This window comes from Ranitomeya variabilis, chromosome 5, assembly GCF_051348905.1.
Source record: "Ranitomeya variabilis isolate aRanVar5 chromosome 5, aRanVar5.hap1, whole genome shotgun sequence".
Classification (NCBI taxonomy): domain Eukaryota; kingdom Metazoa; phylum Chordata; class Amphibia; order Anura; family Dendrobatidae; genus Ranitomeya; species Ranitomeya variabilis.
In genome coordinates this window covers 669017851-669037588 of record NC_135236.1, presented here as the reverse complement: position 1 = coordinate 669037588, position 19738 = coordinate 669017851, and the positions used below count along the sequence as shown (strand labels likewise).

The 19738-nt window shown below is 43.4% G+C and overlaps 1 protein-coding gene across 1 annotated transcript; it reads left to right on the top strand.

Annotated features, from left to right (window-relative positions):
- The first annotated feature begins 642 nt into the window (after window positions 1-642).
- On the top strand, window positions 643-12343 carry DENND11 (DENN domain containing 11). The gene is made up of 9 exons (XM_077266719.1): window positions 643-966; window positions 5281-5380; window positions 5729-5887; window positions 6816-6969; window positions 8627-8765; window positions 9021-9152; window positions 9491-9641; window positions 11570-11638; window positions 11733-12343. Exons 1-9 carry the CDS (start codon window positions 756-758, stop codon window positions 11926-11928), a joined length of 1311 nt encoding a protein of 436 aa, XP_077122834.1. The 5' UTR covers window positions 643-755; the 3' UTR covers window positions 11929-12343.
- The last annotated feature ends 7395 nt before the right edge of the window (window positions 12344-19738 follow it).

The following is a 19738-nucleotide window of genomic DNA, read 5'->3' as shown; positions in this document are numbered from 1 at the left end:
ACAATACCCACAAGGTCCATGTGGCTTCAATGATAAGGCTGACATGTTGGGTTTCTGTAAATACATTTTTTGGGGGGATTTTTGGTTTTAAATAAAAAATACCATTTTTTCAATTGTTGTTACAGTGGGTCGGTAATCCATCCGCTTCCTTCCATACCTGGATGTGTTGAAGCGTCTGATTGACGCGAAACGGCCGTCGCCGCCCCACTGTACCTGCTCCCCGGCCTCCATGGCTCGAGTTGTTTTACTGGACCATGAGGTGCCACCAATTTTACATCTCTGGCCTGGAATATCAGAAAGTTGAAGGACCTTTCAATATCAATTATGAAACTTTATAAAGAAAATGGACATAAAGTGACACCCAGCCCTCTATGGCTCTGCTGGCTGCTTCCCTGTGAGCTGCTGATGAATTTTACACAGTAATGACCCTCATCAATAATTCATCACACAGAACATGGAGGAAGGAGCAGGAGGACCCCCATCCTCCCGCCATACACAGCGCTGGGGTGCAGTCAGTACATGAGGGGTAGTCAGACACAATGCCCCGGTTGTCAGGAGTCAGACAAACCCCTTTGTGTCTCTCCATGACAGGCAGCTCTGGGCACAACAGCTGTTCTGGACCTTCCCGGAAGTGACGTCACATGTGAAAGGGGTCTATCTCTCCCCTCACACTGTGGGAGATAGAGCGGTTTCACAGGCGCGTCGCTCCTCCCCCTTACTTCCGGCGCCCGGGGCTGCTGACGGCTCTCAGCGGGATGGCCGGGCGCACGGACCGGGCTCCGCTCCTGGACTGGGCCGAGGCGCCGGGGGTCAGTCCTGTCCCGGAGGGAGAGCAGGAGGGCAAGTGGCCGCGGGGGTACGGGGCGAGCTGGAGCCGCACTCCGCCCGGGGAGCTCTGCCCCCTGCCCCAGCTGGAGGACGATCACATCGTGGCGGTGTTCGTGGTCACGTTCGACCCCAGGAGCGGTGAGTGCGGCGGGAGGGACGAGTGCGACCTCGGTGTCCGGTGACTGTATATAAGGGGATCATTACTGTATATAGGGGGATCGTTACTGTATATAAGGGGGGTTACTGTATGTACTGGGATCATTACTGTATATAAGGGGAATTATGACTGTATAGGGGTTCATCACTGTATATAGGAGATCATTACTGTATATGAGGGAGATGACTGTATATAAGGGGGATCATTACTGTATGTACTGGGATCATTACTGTATATAAGGGAGATCATTACAGTGTATAAGGGGGATGACTGTAAGGATTGTATGTAGTGACTGTATATAGGGGACATTACTGTATATAAGGGGATGATGACTGTATAGGCGATCATTACTGTATATAACGGGGATGACTGTATTTAAGGGGGATGTTGACTGTATGTAGTGACTTTATATAAGGGGCTGGCATTGCTGGTGGGGTGTTGGCGCTGGCCGTGTTGGCGGGGTGCTGCCCCTGGCATTGCCGGATATACTGGTGTTGTGGGCACTATTGTGCATAGTTGCCGTTACGCCAGGACTGGTTTGGGAGGTGCGACCATTACATGATGGCTTTGCTGCCGCTTCTTCCCCCTACTGTGTAATGGGTCCCCCCCCCGGCCATACATTGGGCTGCTGCCCATCAGTACCAGTACTTGGACCCCCGCCCATCAGTACCAGTACTTGGACCCCCCGCCCATCAGTACCAGTACTTGGACCCCCGCCTATTGATGAGATTATCTGAGACCCCCAATGTTTTGCCGCCTGTGACGAGCGCTGAGGGGACATCTGTGTAAACACACGTCGGCTTGTCGTACAACATTGGGCTCAGGGCGTCCGGTTGTGACATGGGTGACAATGCTGTTCCAGAGATCGCTGTGTGGGGGTGTCGCGGGCGGTTGGGGTCACATTGTGAGGCGCGAGGTACCGTGGCTAGATGGCCACAGTCGCCGTGCACCCCCAGCCCACCAGGGGCCCACTCGCTTCCATGGCAACCCCAAAATGGCGGCCTGATATAGTCTGGCGCACGATCCCTCAGACTGGATTTACTATTTTATGTGAACCCCTGATTTTTACAGGCACGATGGTAGAAAATACTGACGCGTCTAACTTGATGTTTTTGCCAAAATTGGGAATTCTTTTTTTTGTTATTGTGGGATTTTATATTGTATAATTTAGGTCACGTGCTGCGCTCTGGAACGTCTCTGAAGGACAATAACGGCAAAAGATAAAAACGAAAACCGCAGATAAAGGCAAAAAAGTGTCCAGAACAAAATGGCTCTCTGTTGCTCATAGCAACCAATCACAGCGCAGCTCTCATTTCTTATAGTGCTTTGATAAAGTGAAAGCTGCACTGTGATTGGTTGCTATGGGTAACAGAGACCGGTTTATAAATTTGCCCGGTGAGTTTTTTTGTGTACAAGGCCGAGGTCACAAATAACCGTGAAATCGTGAAGTTGCCGCCATTGTACCACATACACGACCAGCAGCCGGACTCTCCAGGCCAGGACGACCGCGGCGATAACAAATTTATGTTTTTTTTGTTTTCTTTTTAATGTTCTCAGAAAATGGCAGCTGCAATAAAATAAAATGACAAATACATGGCTGCTTTCTACCAGAAACGACGCCACCTCTGTCCATGGTTGGTATTGCAGCTCAGCACAATTGCTGTGAATGGGGCAGAATTACAATACCAGACACAACCTGTGGACAGGGGGTGGCGCTGTTGGAATGCAGCTATGTTTTTTTTTTTTTTTTTAATCCTGTGTAAACCTGCCTCTGCTGATAAGGAATCTGCTGAAAACACAAAGGGCAGGAAGTATGAGACTAAGAGCCCCAGTGAAGTCTTATTTTTTCTTTTTATACAGATTGTGGTATGGAGAAAAAAATGCAATTTTTTTTCTCTTTTTTTTAAAAAAAAAATATGTGTAACACCTAAATGTGATTGATATAATAAGTAATTTTCTGATGACACGTTCCCTTTAATGACGTCCCTAAGGAAAAGCTCCGGATGGTTGACTGGTAATTGGCAGCTGCGTCCTGCCATGGAGGATGGGTATGTGCCTGGGTGTGCCAGACACGTGGCCCCATTGTCACCCGTCATCTTGTGACTTCGGCTTTACCTGCGTCCCTGTGATCTTATCTGGCACCTGTTCCTTGCAGAGTAGCGGAGGGGGAAGGGTTCTCCTCTGGGCAGGAGCTGCGCCCATCGTGGTTCCCTCTGCCGACCCCAGGATTATACCGACTCCTGACTTTCTGCTGTGCAGGATTTACAGCCCAGATGAGAACGGAAAAAAAAATTCTGTTCATGAAATATATATAATATACACCATTATTTGTCTGTCATTTCCTCGTAATTTCCTCGTTGGCACCTTTGACGCGCCTGTCCGTCCCACGTCCTCTTTTCGTCGCTGTCTTTGTGGTTTTACTTCTAAGTTGTGTCCAGTAAAAGTTCTCGTTGTCTTCGCGGTCTCTTCCTCTTTCTGTGAATTTTGCTCTTCAGCGCATTACTTTCCAGTAATCGCAGGGATCTGCTTCTATAGAGAAAGCCGAGCGATGAGATCTGGGGGGACAGGAATCTACATAAGGGAGAAATAATAACAGGGGCAGGGACTTATCTGCAGATCTGATAATTGAAGCTTATTTGTAAGTTGTTATAAAGCGACAATGAACATTTTCTTGCACTAAACAAACTCATTAATCTGCAGATGAAGTTAAGGCACCATTCACATCTTGTACTTTTATTGTTTTATTTTCCAGAGCTGCACTCACTATTCTGCTGGTGCAGTCACTGTGTACATACATTACATTACTGATCCTGAGTTACATCCTGTATTATACCCCAGAGCTGCACTCACTATTCTGCTGGTGCAGTCACTGTGTACATACATTACATTACTGACCCTGAGTTACATCCTGTATTATACCCCAGAGCTGCACTCACTGTTCTGCTGGTGCAGTCACTGTGTACATACATTACTGATCCTGAGTTACCTCCTGTATTATACCCCAGAGCTGCACTCACTATTCTGCTGGTGCAGTCACAGGATCAGTAATGTATGTACACAGTGACTGCACCAGCAGAATAGTGAGTGCTGCTCTGGAGTATAATACAGGAGGTAACTCAGGATCAGTAATGTAATGTATGTACACAGAGTTACATCCTGTATTATACCTCAGAGCTGCACTCACTATTCTGCTGGTGCAGTCACTATGTACATACATTACATTACTGATCCTGAGTTACCTCCTGTATTATACTCCAGAGCAGCACTCACTATTCTGCTGGTGCAGTCACTGTGTACATACATTACTGATCCTGAGTTACCTCCTGTATTATACTCCAGAGCTGCACTCACTATTCTGCTGGTGCAGTCACTGTGTACATACATTACATTACTGATCCTGAGTTACATCCTGTATTATACCCCAGAGCTGCACTCACTGTTCTGCTGGTGCAGTCACTGTGTACATACATTACATTACTGATCCTGAGTTACATCCTGTATTATACCCCAGAGCTGCACTCACTGTTCTGCTGGTGCAGTCACTGTGTACATACATTACTGATCCTGAGTTACATCCTGTATAATACTCCAGAGCTGTACTCACTATTCTGCTGGTGCAGTCACTGTGTACATACATTACTGATCCTGAGTTACATCCTGTATAATACTCCAGAGCTGTACTCACTATTCTGCTGGTGTAGTCACTGTGTACATTACATTACTGATCCTGAGTTACATCCTGTATTATACCCCAGAGCTGCACTCACTATTCTGCTGGTGCAGTCACTGTGTACATACATTACATTACTGATCCTGAGTTACATCCTGTATTATACCCCAGAGCTGCACTCACTATTCTGCTGGTGCAGTCACTGTGTACATACATTACATTACTGATCCGGAGTTACATCCTGTATTATACCCCAGAGCTGCACTCACTATTCTGCTGGTGCAGTCACTGTGTACATACATTACATTACTGATCCTGAGTTACATCCTGTATTATACCCCAGAGCTGCACTCACTATTCTGCTGGTGCAGTCACTGTGTACATACATTACATTACTGACCCTGAGTTACATCCTGTATTATACTCCAGAGCTGCACTCACTATTCTGCTGGTGCAGTCACTGTGTACATACATTACATTACTGATCCTGAGTTACATCCTGTATTATACCCCAGAGCTGCACTCACTATTCTGCTGGTGCAGTCACTGTTTTGTAGCTATAACCTCATACTATTACCTCCCGCTATTTTCATTCCTGGGCTGATGATTGTTTTTTTCTCCTCAGGTAATATGGTGGAGTGGTGTTTGCCTCAAGACATCGACCTGGAAGGAGTGGAATTTAAATCGATGGCGAGCGGGTCACACCGGGTGCAGTCGGATTTCATGTAAGTATGCGGACAGTGACGGTGCGCTCCAATCTTATCACTTAATGTGGGGGATGGGCGAGGCGTTATGATGTGTGATCACAATACTCCTGTATACGGCCGCTTTCTCCTGCACCCGCCGGCTGTGACTTTCTCGGTTTCCTTGGCGGACGGTTTCCGTCATTGTGGAAAATGATAAAATATTTATTTCCAAGAATACAAATATTTGTCTGTTTTCCTCCGTCAGATATTGGCTCCCGTGAATTATTCACGTTCGCGCTCCGACTCGCCAGTGTTTATTATAAAAAAAATAAATGATTTCTGAGCCTCAGATAATATGTGACCTGTTCTTTTCCAACTTCTCCCCAGTTACTTCCGTAAAGGCGGCTTCTTCGGCCTGGCGTGCTTCGCCAACATGCCGGTGGAGAGCGAGCTGGAGAGAGGCGCGCGGATGAAGTCCGTGGGGATCCTGTCGCCGTCCTACACCCTGCTGTACCGCTACATGCACTTCCTGGAGAACCAGGTCCGGTAAGTGGTGTTTTTTTTTTTTTCAAATTTATGTAGCATTTTATTACTTCTTTTGTTTATTATTTTATTTCTTTAGATTTTCTTTATATTTTGATTTTTTATTTTTTTTTTATATTTTACAGTTTTGTATTTGTTTATTTTGCTTCTTTGTATATAATTACATTTTTTGTTTGTTTACTTTTGATTTGCCTTTACCTGCATTTTTTATTTACGGTAGGAAATTTTTATGTTTTTTTATTTTACTAATTTGTAGTCGTTTTTTTTCTTTTGTTTTACTTATTATTTTTTTTGTTGTTCAGTACTTTGTAGTTTTAGCTGTTTTTATGTATTTGGATTTTTTTTTAAACGTTTTTTTATTTTTGCAGTTTTGTAGTTTTAGTTTGCTTTCCTTTCTTTTACTTTTTATATTAAGAATTTTTTTTATTTTAGGGCTTTGTAGTGTGTTATTCTTTATATGTACTTTATATCATTTTTATTGTATGTATTTTTTAAGAAGTTTTTGTTTTTTTCACTTATTTTTCTATTGAGTTTTTTGTATTTTTTTTTCTTTTGATTTTTGTTTTCATTTCTTTTGATTTGTGTTTTTTTTTTTTTTTTTTGACCTTCTAAAGTCCAGACGGTTCCTGGACTTTAGAAGGTCAAACTTCAGACTCCTCTTGTACCCGGCATGTAATATTGATCGAGGCAGACGATAAATTTATCCTTTACGGCTCCAATTTTAGCCTTTCCGTTCTTGTACTGGTGACAGGTTTCCAATCTTCTGCAGACTGGTTCTTGAACATCAAAGTTGTTGAAGCTTCGCTCCCTCTTTTTCAGAATCTCCGCTTGCTGTCAGTGAATGATACTACTGCTCTCTGGTCTAAACAGTCCGTTTTCCAAAACTGCCGCCTGTCTTGTGTTTTACTGGTTTCCATGTCATACGTTGCAGGCACCAGCTGGAGCTGCCCGGCCATTACACCCCCCTGGAGGCCTTTTACGAAGACAAGAAGGGGGTCTTACCTGCTGGCGTCAGTCCCCAGTCGTGCCAACCTAGTGTACACTGGCTGTCATCTATACACAAGCACCTGTACCCGGAGATGAAGGTCAGAACCCCCATCCTAATTTTTCCTTTCTACTTCTTCCCCATATATAACTGGAAAAAAAAAAAAAAAAAAAAAAAAACTGCACCCTTTTGCTCCCCAGTTGGAGGTCAAATTTTTCTGCGTAAACAAATTGTTTAATTTTCTCTTCCGGCAGCCACCACTAGAGGGAGCTCTCTGCATATGGATGTAGACAGTTCTCATTGAACGCTATAATCTGCATTAATGACCCTTAGATATCTCTTAGGCCACATTGTGAACATTGCTGTTTTTTTTTTTTTTTTCCCTCATCACCGTAGTAATTCGTTTTTTCAATACCATATGTGCCCCAAAATGGCACCATAAAAAAAGGACTAATATATGGCTACGTGCAATTCCGGTATTGATCTTAGCAGTAGTAAAAAACCCAAAACATAGCTGCGTCCTTAAGGGGTGAAGACAGGGGACGATCCTTTACTCTGGGGTTTCAATGGAACCATTCATTTTAATGAACCGTGGCGTCACGTGCAGAACAATGGATTGAGGAGACGTCTTGGTGATCAACGAGGCTGTTCATGTGTAAGAAGGGTTCACGTGACTTGGATATCAATGTGATGGCGTGATCCGTGATAATTGTGCTGTAATGAATGAAGAGTGTGTCGTCGTCAGGAGCTGCCGGCTGTTGTGTATGACGTCGAGCATGCTCATTCCGACCGTGCAGGAACTGCTGCTGCACCCATCTCTGTGTCCACACAGCCGCAGACCTGCTGTAAAACCCTGACCTCTTCTGTGTAACCTAAATACCTTACATCTATCTATCTAGACTGTTTATAATTCCCACCCCCTCAGTCTCCGCTGCAGAAAAACATCCTCAAAGCACAATACTGCTTCCACCATGTCTCACTGTGGGGATGGTGATTTTTCTGGTTATAAGCAGTTTTAGTTTTGCAACTTTTGGAATTATGGGCAAAAAGTTAGACCCTGGTCATACATAACTCCCACCTGATTTTGTAAAACTTTATTTAGATTTTTGGCAAATCATAGCCATGCTTGGATGTTTTACTTTAAGAAAAGGCTTCAGTCTTGCCTCCCTACTCGACAGGCCAGACATAAGAAGAATACATGAGATTGTTGTCATGTGCAGTACACAACCAGTACTTAACAGAAATTCCTGCAGCTCCTTTAATGTTGCTGTAGGCCTCTTGGTAGTCTCCCAGACCAATTTTCTTCCTTTCTTTTCATCAATTTTTGAAGGACACTCAGTTATAGGTAATGTCACCGTTGTGCCAAATTTAAGCCACTTCTTGATGTTTGCCTTAGTACATTTTTGTTTGTCTCCTTCTCCTGGCTGATAACGTTCAGCAGTGGGATCCCTTTGCTGTGTGGTCAGCTGTTTACGGACCATTGATTTTACTGTAAAATGCAGCTAAGATGATGTCATAAAAATCCTCCTCTGGGTATGTGGCTAATCAGTATCACAGCAAAGTATGGCCACCATGTACTGACTACTGTGTAACGTGAGTGTTAATGTGATTGGGTAATTCTGATCACACTATAAGAGGGTGTCCAAACTTATGCAACCACATTATTTTAGTTTTCTTATGTTCCTCCCTACTCTTTTCCCTGTTCAACAGCACATTTCATGCTTTCACCTACATACGGTTTGTCGTTTCTCCTATAGATCACCCACCCGGCCGGCTGTATGTCGCAGTTCATTAAGTTTTTCGGGGAGCAGATCTTCGTCCTCTGGAAGTTTGCCTTACTACGGAAGCGCATCCTGATATTTTCACCGCCTCCTGTCGGTGTCGTCTGCTATAGAGGTAATCTTACTCTAATGGTGACTAAGAACAGCGCCACTCGTGGTCACAGGTTGTGCCTGGTATTGCAGCTCAGCTATATTTACTTGAACAGTCTAAGAATGGCCACTACATGGTGTGTAGCGCTGTTGTGTCTACAATGAGTGGCTTCTGACCCCCACCCATCTGACATTGGTGACCTACCCTAAGCAGTGGACATCCCCTTTAACATATAACTTTTTTTTTTCTTAATTGTTTTCGTTTTACCCTCCCGCTCAGTTTACTGCTGTTGCTGTCTCGCCAACGTCACTTTGCCCGGTATCGGAGTTACCGCTCCGGAGTCGAAGCCTTTCTTCTACGTCAATGTCGCTGATATCGGAACCCTTGATGATGAGGTTTCCTACGTGGCCTGTGAGTCCTTCATTCTTGTCCTTACAATATAATAAATATACATTGTTTGCTTCAAATTAAGAGGGGTCCCATGGCAATCCCTCCTTTAAATGAGGAGCTTCCAGTGTTTTGCTGATTGTTGGGTTCTGACTGTGGAATCATCCGGCGATCATTTATTATCACTAGTAGGAGCTGGACCTTTCTCCTGCAGTGGCCACTACTGGAGAGATGGGGTATTACATGGGTGACATTGACATGAGTCCTCCAGCAGCTTTCTCATGTGTTTTTGTCTGTATGGGTTTATGACCTGGAATTTCTACCTGTCCAACCCTCCCCCTATTTATATCTCATCTACCAAGGTACGACAGAGAAGATCTTCGAGCACAAACAGGATCTCTACGATGTCTACGTAGATAACCAGAATGTGAAGACTCACCTGGATCATCTCCAGCCATTACTGAGGGTCAACAGCGCGGACAAAGAGAAATACCGGCGGCTCAACGATCAGCGGTGACCGTTTCTGTTCTGTGTGTTCTGAGCTTCAGATGGGATACCGGGGACCTGTCACTTAAAACTTGCAGTATGTTATAGGGCCGGAGGAGCTGAGCAGATTGATATATAATTTTCGGGGAAAAGATATAGTAGAAGATGTAATCTAATCCGTTTATTTCCTGATTATTTTGGGTGTAGGAGTCCAGTGGGCGGAGTATAGTCACTGATAAGACCTCCCACTGGACGCCTAAGCTACAGTGTACACTAAAAAATCTCCTACTGGTTTATGTCTACAGCTCCTTGGCAAAACTATGTCTCCACGGTTACAGACTACAAACTGTATAGTCTGACCCTCCCCCATCTCCTCCCTCTATACTCTGTATAGTCTGACCCTCCTCCGTCTCCTCCCTCTATACTCTGTATAGTCTGACCCTCCTCCGTCTCCTCCCTCTATACTCTGTATAGTCTGACCCTCCCTCCGTCTCCTCCCTCTATACTCTGTATAGTCTGACCCTCCGTCTCCACCCTCTATACTCTGTATAGTCTGACCCTCCTCCATCTCCTCCCTCTATACTCTGTATAGTCTGACCCTCCTCCGTCTCCTCCCTCTATACTCTGTATAGTCTGACTCTCCTCCCTCTATACTCTGTATAGTCTGACCCTCCTCCATCTCCTCCCTCTATGCTCTGTATAGTCTGACCCTCCTCCTTCTCCTCCCTCTATGCTCTGTATAGTCTGACCCTCCTCCGTCTCCTCCCTCTATACTCTGTATAGTCTGACCCTCCCTCCATCTCCTCCCTCTATGCTCTGTATAGTCTGACCCTCCTCCGTCTCCTCCCTCTATGCTCTGTATAGTCTGACCCTCCTCCGTCTCCTCCCTCTATACTCTGTATAGTCTGACCCTCCTCCGTCTCCTCCCTCTATACACTGTATAGTCTGACCCTCCATCTCCTCCCTCTATACTCTGTATAGTCTGACCCTCCCTCCATCTCCTCCCTCTATACTCTGTATAGTCTGACCCTCTTCCATCTCCTCCCTCTATACTCTGTATAGTCTGACCCTCCTCCGTCTCCTCCCTCTATACTCTGTATAGTCTGACCCTCCTCCGTCTCCTCCCTCTATACTCTGTATAGTCTGACCCTCCCTCCATCTCCTCCCTCTATACTCTGTATAGTCTGACCCTCCTCCATCTCCTCCCTCTATACTCTGTATAGTCTGACCCTCCCTCCGTCTCCTCCCTCTATACTCTGTATAGTCTGACCCTCCTCCGTCTCCTCCCTCTATACTCTGTATAGTCTGACCCTCCCTCCATCTCCTCCCTCTATACTCTGTATAGTCTGACCCTCCCTCCATCTCCTCCCTCTATACACTGTATAGTCTCACCCTCCTCCATCTCCTCCCTCTATACACTGTATAGTCTCACCCTCCTCCATCTCCTCCCTCTATACTCTGTATAGTCTGACCCTCCCCTCCATCTCCCTCTATACTCTGTATAGTCTGACCCTCCCCTCCATCTCCTCCCTCTATACTCTGTATAGTCTGACCCTCCCCCCATCTCCTCCCTCTATACTCTGTATAGTCTGACCCTCCCTCCATCTCCCCCCTCTATACTCTGTATAGTCTGACCCTCCCTCCATCTCCTCCCTCTATACTCTGTATAGTCTGACCCTCCCCCCATCTGCTTAGAGACACATTAATACTGCACTTTTTTTTTTTTCAACTTTGTAACCATGGAAACGCATTGTTTAGCACTGGAGCTGTATACACGAAACGACAATATTTTTTTTTCGTTATTCAAGATAAGTTGCGTTTTATTTATTTTTTTTATTTAAATCCTACAAAGCAATAAAAAACTGTTTTTCAAAAGTATACATACCCCCTGTATCCTACGATATTGGCAATCTGTGTCCCTGGTGAGCTGTTCTCATTGCTGTGTCTCCGTGCAGGCAGCTGCTGATGTACGCGCAGGAGGTGGACGGCGACTGCTCATCCTGTGAGGAGGACCTCTTCATTCTGTAAGTAGGCGGGATGTTCCCCGAGGGGCTAGTTCCGGGCGACGCGCGTCGGTGTCTGGTTGTTCTTTCATGGCTTTCTCTCCATGTCCCGCAGCTTCTTCATGGAGCAGAACAACCGGATATTCCAGATCCTCCTGGAGGTGGCGGCGAGCCAAGACAAGACTCTGACGGCAGATCACGCCCGCAGCATGGGCCTGGACCCGCAGGGCGACCGCAGCTTCCTCATGGACCTTCTGGAAGTGTACGGCTTTGACCTGATGCTCGTCATCGACAACCCGTGCTGCCCCTGACACTGTGTTCGGAACACCCAGGCCACTCGGCCCCTGTAAATATCCCACACCCGTAGACTGACTGCAGGAGGGGCTGTGACCCTTCCCCAATACCGGACCCGGCTGTCACAAGTAAGATACGCAATAATGACACTGCAGGAGGACAAAGCCCCCCCGGAGGAGAGAACAGAAGGACGAGACAACGGCATAACGGAGGAGCCACGGTGCCCCCCAACCCTCTGACGTCAGTGCTCCAGGGAGGATCTGCGGCCTCAATAGATAAAATAACTTCCTAACGTATAGATGACTGAGCATATTTAAAGTGCATGTCCAACAGCCACATAGTCATTACTGATCCCAGTATTATACTCCAGAGCTGCACTCACTATTCTGCTGGTGCAGTCACTGTGTACATACATTACATTACTGATCCTGAGTTACACCTGCACCAGCAGAATAGTGAGTGCAGCTCTGGAGTATAATACAGGATGTAACTCAGGATCAGTAATGTAATGTATGTACACAGTGACCGCACCAGCAGAATAGTGAGTACAGCTCTGGAGTATAATACAGGATGTAACTCAGGATCAGTAATGTATGTACACAGTGACGGCACCAGCCGAATAGCGAGTGCAGCTCTGGGGTATAATACAGGATCAGTAATGTATGTAAACAGTGACTGCTCCAGCAGAATAGTGAGTGCAGCTCTGGGGTATAATACAGGATGTAACTCAGGATCAGTAATGTAAGGTATGTACACAGTGACCGCACCTGCAGAATAGTGAGTACAGCTCTGGAGTATAATACAGGATGTAACTCAGGATCAGTAATGTAATGTATGTACACAGTGACTGCACCAGCAGAATAGTGAGTGCAGCTCTGGGGTATAATACAGGATGTAACTCAGGATCAGTAATGTAATGTATGTACACAGTGACTGCACCAGCAGAATAGTGAGTACAGCTCTGGAGTATAATACAGGATATAACTCAGGATCAGTAATGTAATGTATGTACACAGTGACTGCACCAGCAGAATAGTGAGTGCAGCTCTGGGGTATAATACAGGATGTAACTCAGGATCAGTAATGTAAGGTATGTACACAGTGACCGCACCAGCAGAATAGTGAGTACAGCTCTGGAGTATAATACAGGATGTAACTCAGGATCAGTAATGTAATGTATGTACACAGTGACTGCACCAGCAGAATAGTGAGTGCAGCTCTGGGGTATAATACAGGATGTAACTCAGGATCAGTAATGTAATGTATGTACACAGTGACCGCACCAGCAGAATAGTGAGTACAGCTCTGGAGTATAATACAGGATGTAACTCAGGATAAGTAATGTATGTACACAGTGACGGCACCAGCCGAATAGCGAGTGCAGCTCTGGGGTATAATACAGGATCAGTAATGTATGTACACAGTGACTGCACCAGCAGAATAGTGAGTGCAGCTCTGGAGTATAATACAGGCTATAATTCACGGTCAGTACAGTAATTTACAGAATGCCTGACCCTCTTCTGTAGTCTGTTTCCGTACACTGTACTGTGATGGTCAGATGTGGACATGCCCTTTAAATATGTGTCAGTGATTATATAATAGAAGTTCTATAACCAAATCTATATGTGAACACTTTGCACATTAACCCTCGGGTTCAGCGCTTTGTATGAAGCCGGTTTTGTGAAAGACGTTGTCCAGTAGATAAAAGTAAAACAGTCTTTGTTTTGTTCTTCTGGAGGAACAGCGCCTCCCCTCTCCACAGTCTGGATCTGGTATTGCACCTTGCATTATTCAGGTGAAGGGGATGAGATTTTTCATCACAGACCACACGTATATGACTGGGGAATTACCTTCACTTCCAAATACAGTCCCTGGACAGATGGGGGCGCTCTACCTCTGTTATAGTATGGCTGCTATCTAATTCTGGACAACGCCTTTGAAAATCGGCGCGCAATGATTACAGGGAAGCAACACGCCACACATAGTGTGAATTAGGAGAGACTTACTAATTCTATCAAGAATACTGTAGAACAGCGCCACCCCTGCCCTCAGGTTGTTTCTGGTATTACAGCTCAGCTCCATTGTTGTAAGTGGGATTGAGCTTGCAGTGCCAGAAACAGTGTAGGCGCAATTTTTTGTTGTTTTTTTTATGTTGACAAAATCTAACCAATTTTATTTTAATCTAATTACTTTTTAAAATATGCGCTGATTATATATATTTTTTAATATATCTTTTCAATACATTATTACTTTTTCTGATGCAGAGCTCCAAATCCCCTACAATATATGGAGGTAAATAATTCAAATTGTTTCAGCCCGCAGCCACCACTAGAGGGAGCTCAGGAGCTTCCTGTATACACTGAGCTACATGTTAAACAGCGGGTTGTGAGCTCCCTCTAGTGGTGGCTGCAGATAATAGGAATCTAGCTATGGAGGGGGTTGGAGCTCTTGTAAAAGAAAAGCAGAGTTCTTGGCAGCAAAAAAACCCTCAAAAAATAAATTAATAATTTAAATAGGGACCAACTATGATGATAAAAGATGGAGAAATGTTTTTAAAGGGGGCCAACTGCTTGGACCAAAGTAAACTTTAGTAAATTTGTTTTGTGGAGCTCCATATAACTCATGGACTGGATCGTACGTCAGGGACAGACCCGAAAGATTGTAGTTTAATGGGGTATTCGATCTATAAGTACCCTGGCCTAGGTGAAGTGCCCCCTAATATGGTTGTCGATGTGGCACTACCCAGCTTTCCTGCAGTCCTGATTGGCACATACGGCTAGTATTGACATTTAGGAGGTCAGGGAAGATGGCCGGCCTACGTCACGGTGGCCATAGAGCTGCAGTATTTGACCACTTGGCTACATCCCATGCAGTGATAACTTAAAGGGTATGTCCACCCGAGAAGCCATTTATTTATTGCTTCAATTAATAAGAAAAATTAAGCAAATTTCAAAATTGATCATGGTGGTTACACAGTTATGTAGAGGCGCCGAGCCTGGTGGTTACACAGTTATGTAGTGGTGCTGAACTTGGTGGTTACAATTATGTAGAGGCGCCGAGCTTGGTGGTTACAGTTATGTAGAGACGCCGAGCTTGGTGGTTACACAGTTACGTAGAGGTGCCGAGCTTGGTGGTTACACAGTTATGTGGTGGCGCCGAGCTTGGTGGTTACACAGTTACGTAGAGGCGCCGAGCTTGGTGGTTACACAGTTATGTGGTGGCGCCGAGCTTGGTGGTTACAGTTATGTAGAGACGCCGAGCTTGGTGGTTACACAGTTACGTAGAGGTGCCGAGCTTGGTGGTTACACGGTTATGTGGTGGCGCCGAGCTTGGTGGTTACACAGTTATGTGGAGGCGCCGAGCTTGGTGGTTACACAGTTATGTGGAGGCGCCGAGCTTGGTGGTTACACAGTTATGTGGAGGCGCCGAGCTTGGTGGTTACACAGTTATGTGGAGGCGCCGAGCTTGGTGGTTACACAGTTACGTGGAGGCGCCGAGCTTGGTGGTTACACAGTTACGTAGAGGCGCCGAGCTTGGTGGTTACACAGTTATGTGGTGGCGCCGAGCTTGGTGGTTACAGTTATGTAGAGACGCCCAGCTTGGTGGTTACACAGTTATGTGGTGGAGCCGAGCTTGGTGGTTACACAGTTATGTGGTGGCGCCGAGCTTGGTGGTTACACAGTTATATAGAGGCGCCGAGCTTGGTGGTTACAGTGTTATGTGGTAGCGCCGAGCTTGGTGGTTACCGCAGTCTACAGGAACCATCTCTTAGCGGTTACAGTACTACGCAGAGGCTTGGAGCTTGGTCCCATAAGAGCTTGTTACCGGCCACAGACCCCCAATGTGTCGCCGGCCACAATATCTTTTCTTATTATAGTTGTATTGGAGCAATAAATACTGGTTTCAACAGTCTACACACCCTATAAACCATTCTGTATGCAGGTTGCACCTTCCCATATACATTCCTGGAGTGTCCTCTCCGATTCTGATCTGTATATATTGACCCCGTGTCTATGCTGTGTATATATTTAGAGAGTCAAATGGGAGATTTATGATCTAATACGGGGGAGGGGGGATATATGGGTCAGAGATCTCTGCCCGTTATGGAGGGGCCACAAGCATCAAGTCTCTGATTGAACACTACAGACTTTTTACCGAAGCGACATCTTTGGACACAGAGTCCACACCGGACCACCGGAGTATAGACCGGACCACCGGAGTATAGACTGTTTTATAAATGTGCGTTATCTAAAGGAAATGTGTGAGATGAATGCGATTAATTAATATGTCAGGAAGGGGAATCTATCATTCAACACTGCACCATGAACCTGTAGCTGGGGGGGGAAGGTATTATCTGCACACGGGGGTATAAAACGGAGCTGACCGATCTCCTGATCTGTATAGAAAATACTTCATTACCCAGGAAATTATAATGGAGCCTCTGAGAACACTGTGCCGTCCCTGTTATTCCTCAATATATGGATACACTGACAACTGGGTGCATCTATACACTACTTAAATGTCCAATGAGGGTAGACATTGTTAGACTGTGTGAGGGCAAAGGCATCATCGGCCCATCTGTCAGTTCAGTCATATATTTCCAGGGGAAATAAGAGGAATAACACAATTCAGATACTTCCCCTATGTAGGACCATACAACTACTATAATACTGCTATGTACAAGAATATAGCTACTATAATACTGCTCCTATGTACAAGAATATAACTACTATAATACTGCTCCTATGTACAAGAATATAACTACTATAATACTGCTCCTATGTACAAGAATATAACTACTATAATACTGCTCCTATGTACAAGAATATAACTACTATAATGCTGCTCCTATGTACAAGAATATAACTACTATAATACTGCCCCTATATACAAGAATATAACTACTATAATACTGCCCCTATGTACAAGAATATAACTACTATAATACTGCCCCCTATATACAAGAATATAACTACTATAATACTGCCCCCTATATACAGGAATATAACTACTATAATACTGCCCCCTATGTACAAGAATATAACTACTATAATACTGCCCCTATGTACAAGAATATAACTACTATAATACTGCTCCTATGTACAAGAATATAACTACTATAATACTGCCCCTATGTACAAGAATATAACTGCTATAATACTGCCCCTATGTACAAGAATATAGCTACTATAATACTGCTCCTATGTACAAGAATATAACTACTATAATACTGCTCCTATGTACAAGAATATAACTACTATAATACTGCTCCTATGTACAAGAATATAACTACTATAATACTGCTCCTATGTACAAGAATATAACTACTATAATGCTGCTCCTATGTACAAGAATATAACTACTATAATACTGCCCCCTATGTACAAGAATATAACTAATACTGCCCCTATGTACAAGAATATAACTACTATAATACTGCCCCTATGTACAAGAATATAACTACTATAATACTGCCCCCTATATACAGGAATATAACTACTATAATACTGCCCCCTATGTACAAGAATATAACTACTATAATACTGCCCCTATGTACAAGAATATAACTACTATAATACTGCTCCTATGTACAAGAATATAACTACTATAATACTGCCCCTATGTACAAGAATATAACTGCTATAATACTGCCCCTATGTACAAGAATATAACTACTATAATACTGCCCCTATGTACAAGAATATAACTACTATAATACTGCTCCTATGTACAAGAATATAACTACTATAATATTGCTCCTATGTACAAGAATATATCTACTATAATACTGCCCCTATGTACAAGAATATAACTACTATAATACTGCCCCCTATGTACAAGAATATAACTACTATAATACTGCTCCTATGTACAAGAATATATCTACTATAATACTGCCCCTATGTACAAGAATATAACTACTATAATACTGCCCTTATGTACAAGAATATAACTACTATAATACTGCCCCCTATGTACAAGAATATAACTACTATAATACTGCCCCTATGTACAAGAATATAACTACTATAATACTGCCCCTATGTACAAGAATATAACTACTATAATACTGCTCCTATGTACAAGAATATAACTACTATAATACTGCCCCCTATGTACAAGAATATAACTAGTATAATACTGCTCCTATGTACAAGAATATAACTACTATAATACTGCTCCTATGTACAAGAATATAACTACTATAATACTGCCCCTATGTACAAGAATATAACTACTATAATACTGCTCCTATGTACAAGAATATAACTACTATAATACTGCCCCCTATGTACAAGAATATAACTACTATAATACTGCTCCTATGTACAAGAATATATCTACTATAATACTGCTCCTATGTACAAGAATATAACTACTATAATACTGCTCCTATGTACAAGAATATAACTACTATAATACTGCCCCTATGTACAAGAATATAACTACTATAATACTGCTCCTATGTACAAGAATATAACTACTATAATACTGCCCCCTATGTACAAGAATATAACTACTATAATACTGCTCCTATGTACAAGAATATAACTACTATAATACTGCCCTTATGTACAAGAATATAACTACTATAATACTGCTCCTATGCACAAGAATATAACTACTATAATACTGCCCCCTATGTACAAGAATATAACTACTATAATACTGCCCCTATGTAGAAGAATATAACTACTATAATACTGCCCCTATGTAGAAGAATATAACTACTATAATACTGCCCCTATGTAGAAGAATATAACTACTATAATACTGCCCTTATGTACAAGAATATAACTACTATAATACTGCCCCTATGTAGAAGAATATAACTACTATAATACTGCCCCTATATACAAGAATATAACTACTATAATACTGCCCCTATGTACAAGAATATAACTACTATAATACTGCTCCTATGTACAAGAATATAACTACTATAATACTGCTCCTATGTACAAGAATATAACTACTATAATACTGCCCCTATGTACAAGAATATAACTACTATAATACTGCTCCTATGTACAAGAATATAACTACTATAATACTGCCCCTATGTACAAGAATATAACTACTATAATACTGCTCCTATGTACAAGAATATAACTACTATAATACTGCTCCTATGTACAAGAATATAACTAGTATAATACTGTCCCCTATATACAAGAATATAACTACTATAATACTGCCCCTATGTACAAGAATATAACTACTATAATACTGCCCCTATGTACAAGAATATAACTACTATAATACTGCTCCTATGTACAAGAATATAACTACTATAATACTGCTCCTATGTACAAGAATATAACTACTATAATACTGCCCCTATGTACAAGAATATAACTACTATAATATTGCCCCCTATGTGCGAGGATACAAGTACTATAATACTGCTCCTATGTACGAGGATACAAGTACTATAATACTGCCCCTTATGTGTAGACAGGCGATCGGTCAGGTCCGTACAGGATGTTAATGATAGATTTCCTTTCCTTTTTCCTGTGTTGCTCGGTCGGATCATTTCTTGTTGTGCGGTTTTGCATCAGGCGGTTTGTAGAATCTCGTCGGATATTGCAGAATGTCACATCTGTGTATTTATTATGTTTTCTTGTTTGGTGCTCGCTCTGCTGCTGCTGTGGTCTGATGACGCAGCCCCTCCCTCCGTATTACACTGGTTACCGCCATTTCATGCTTTATACCGCTGTTTGTGGTTAATGTAATGTTTATATATGGAAGCGTATCATTTTCTCTGAATTCCAGGCCTCGGTATCTTCTACTTTCAGCTCTGTATGTGACTGGATGACTGTGGAC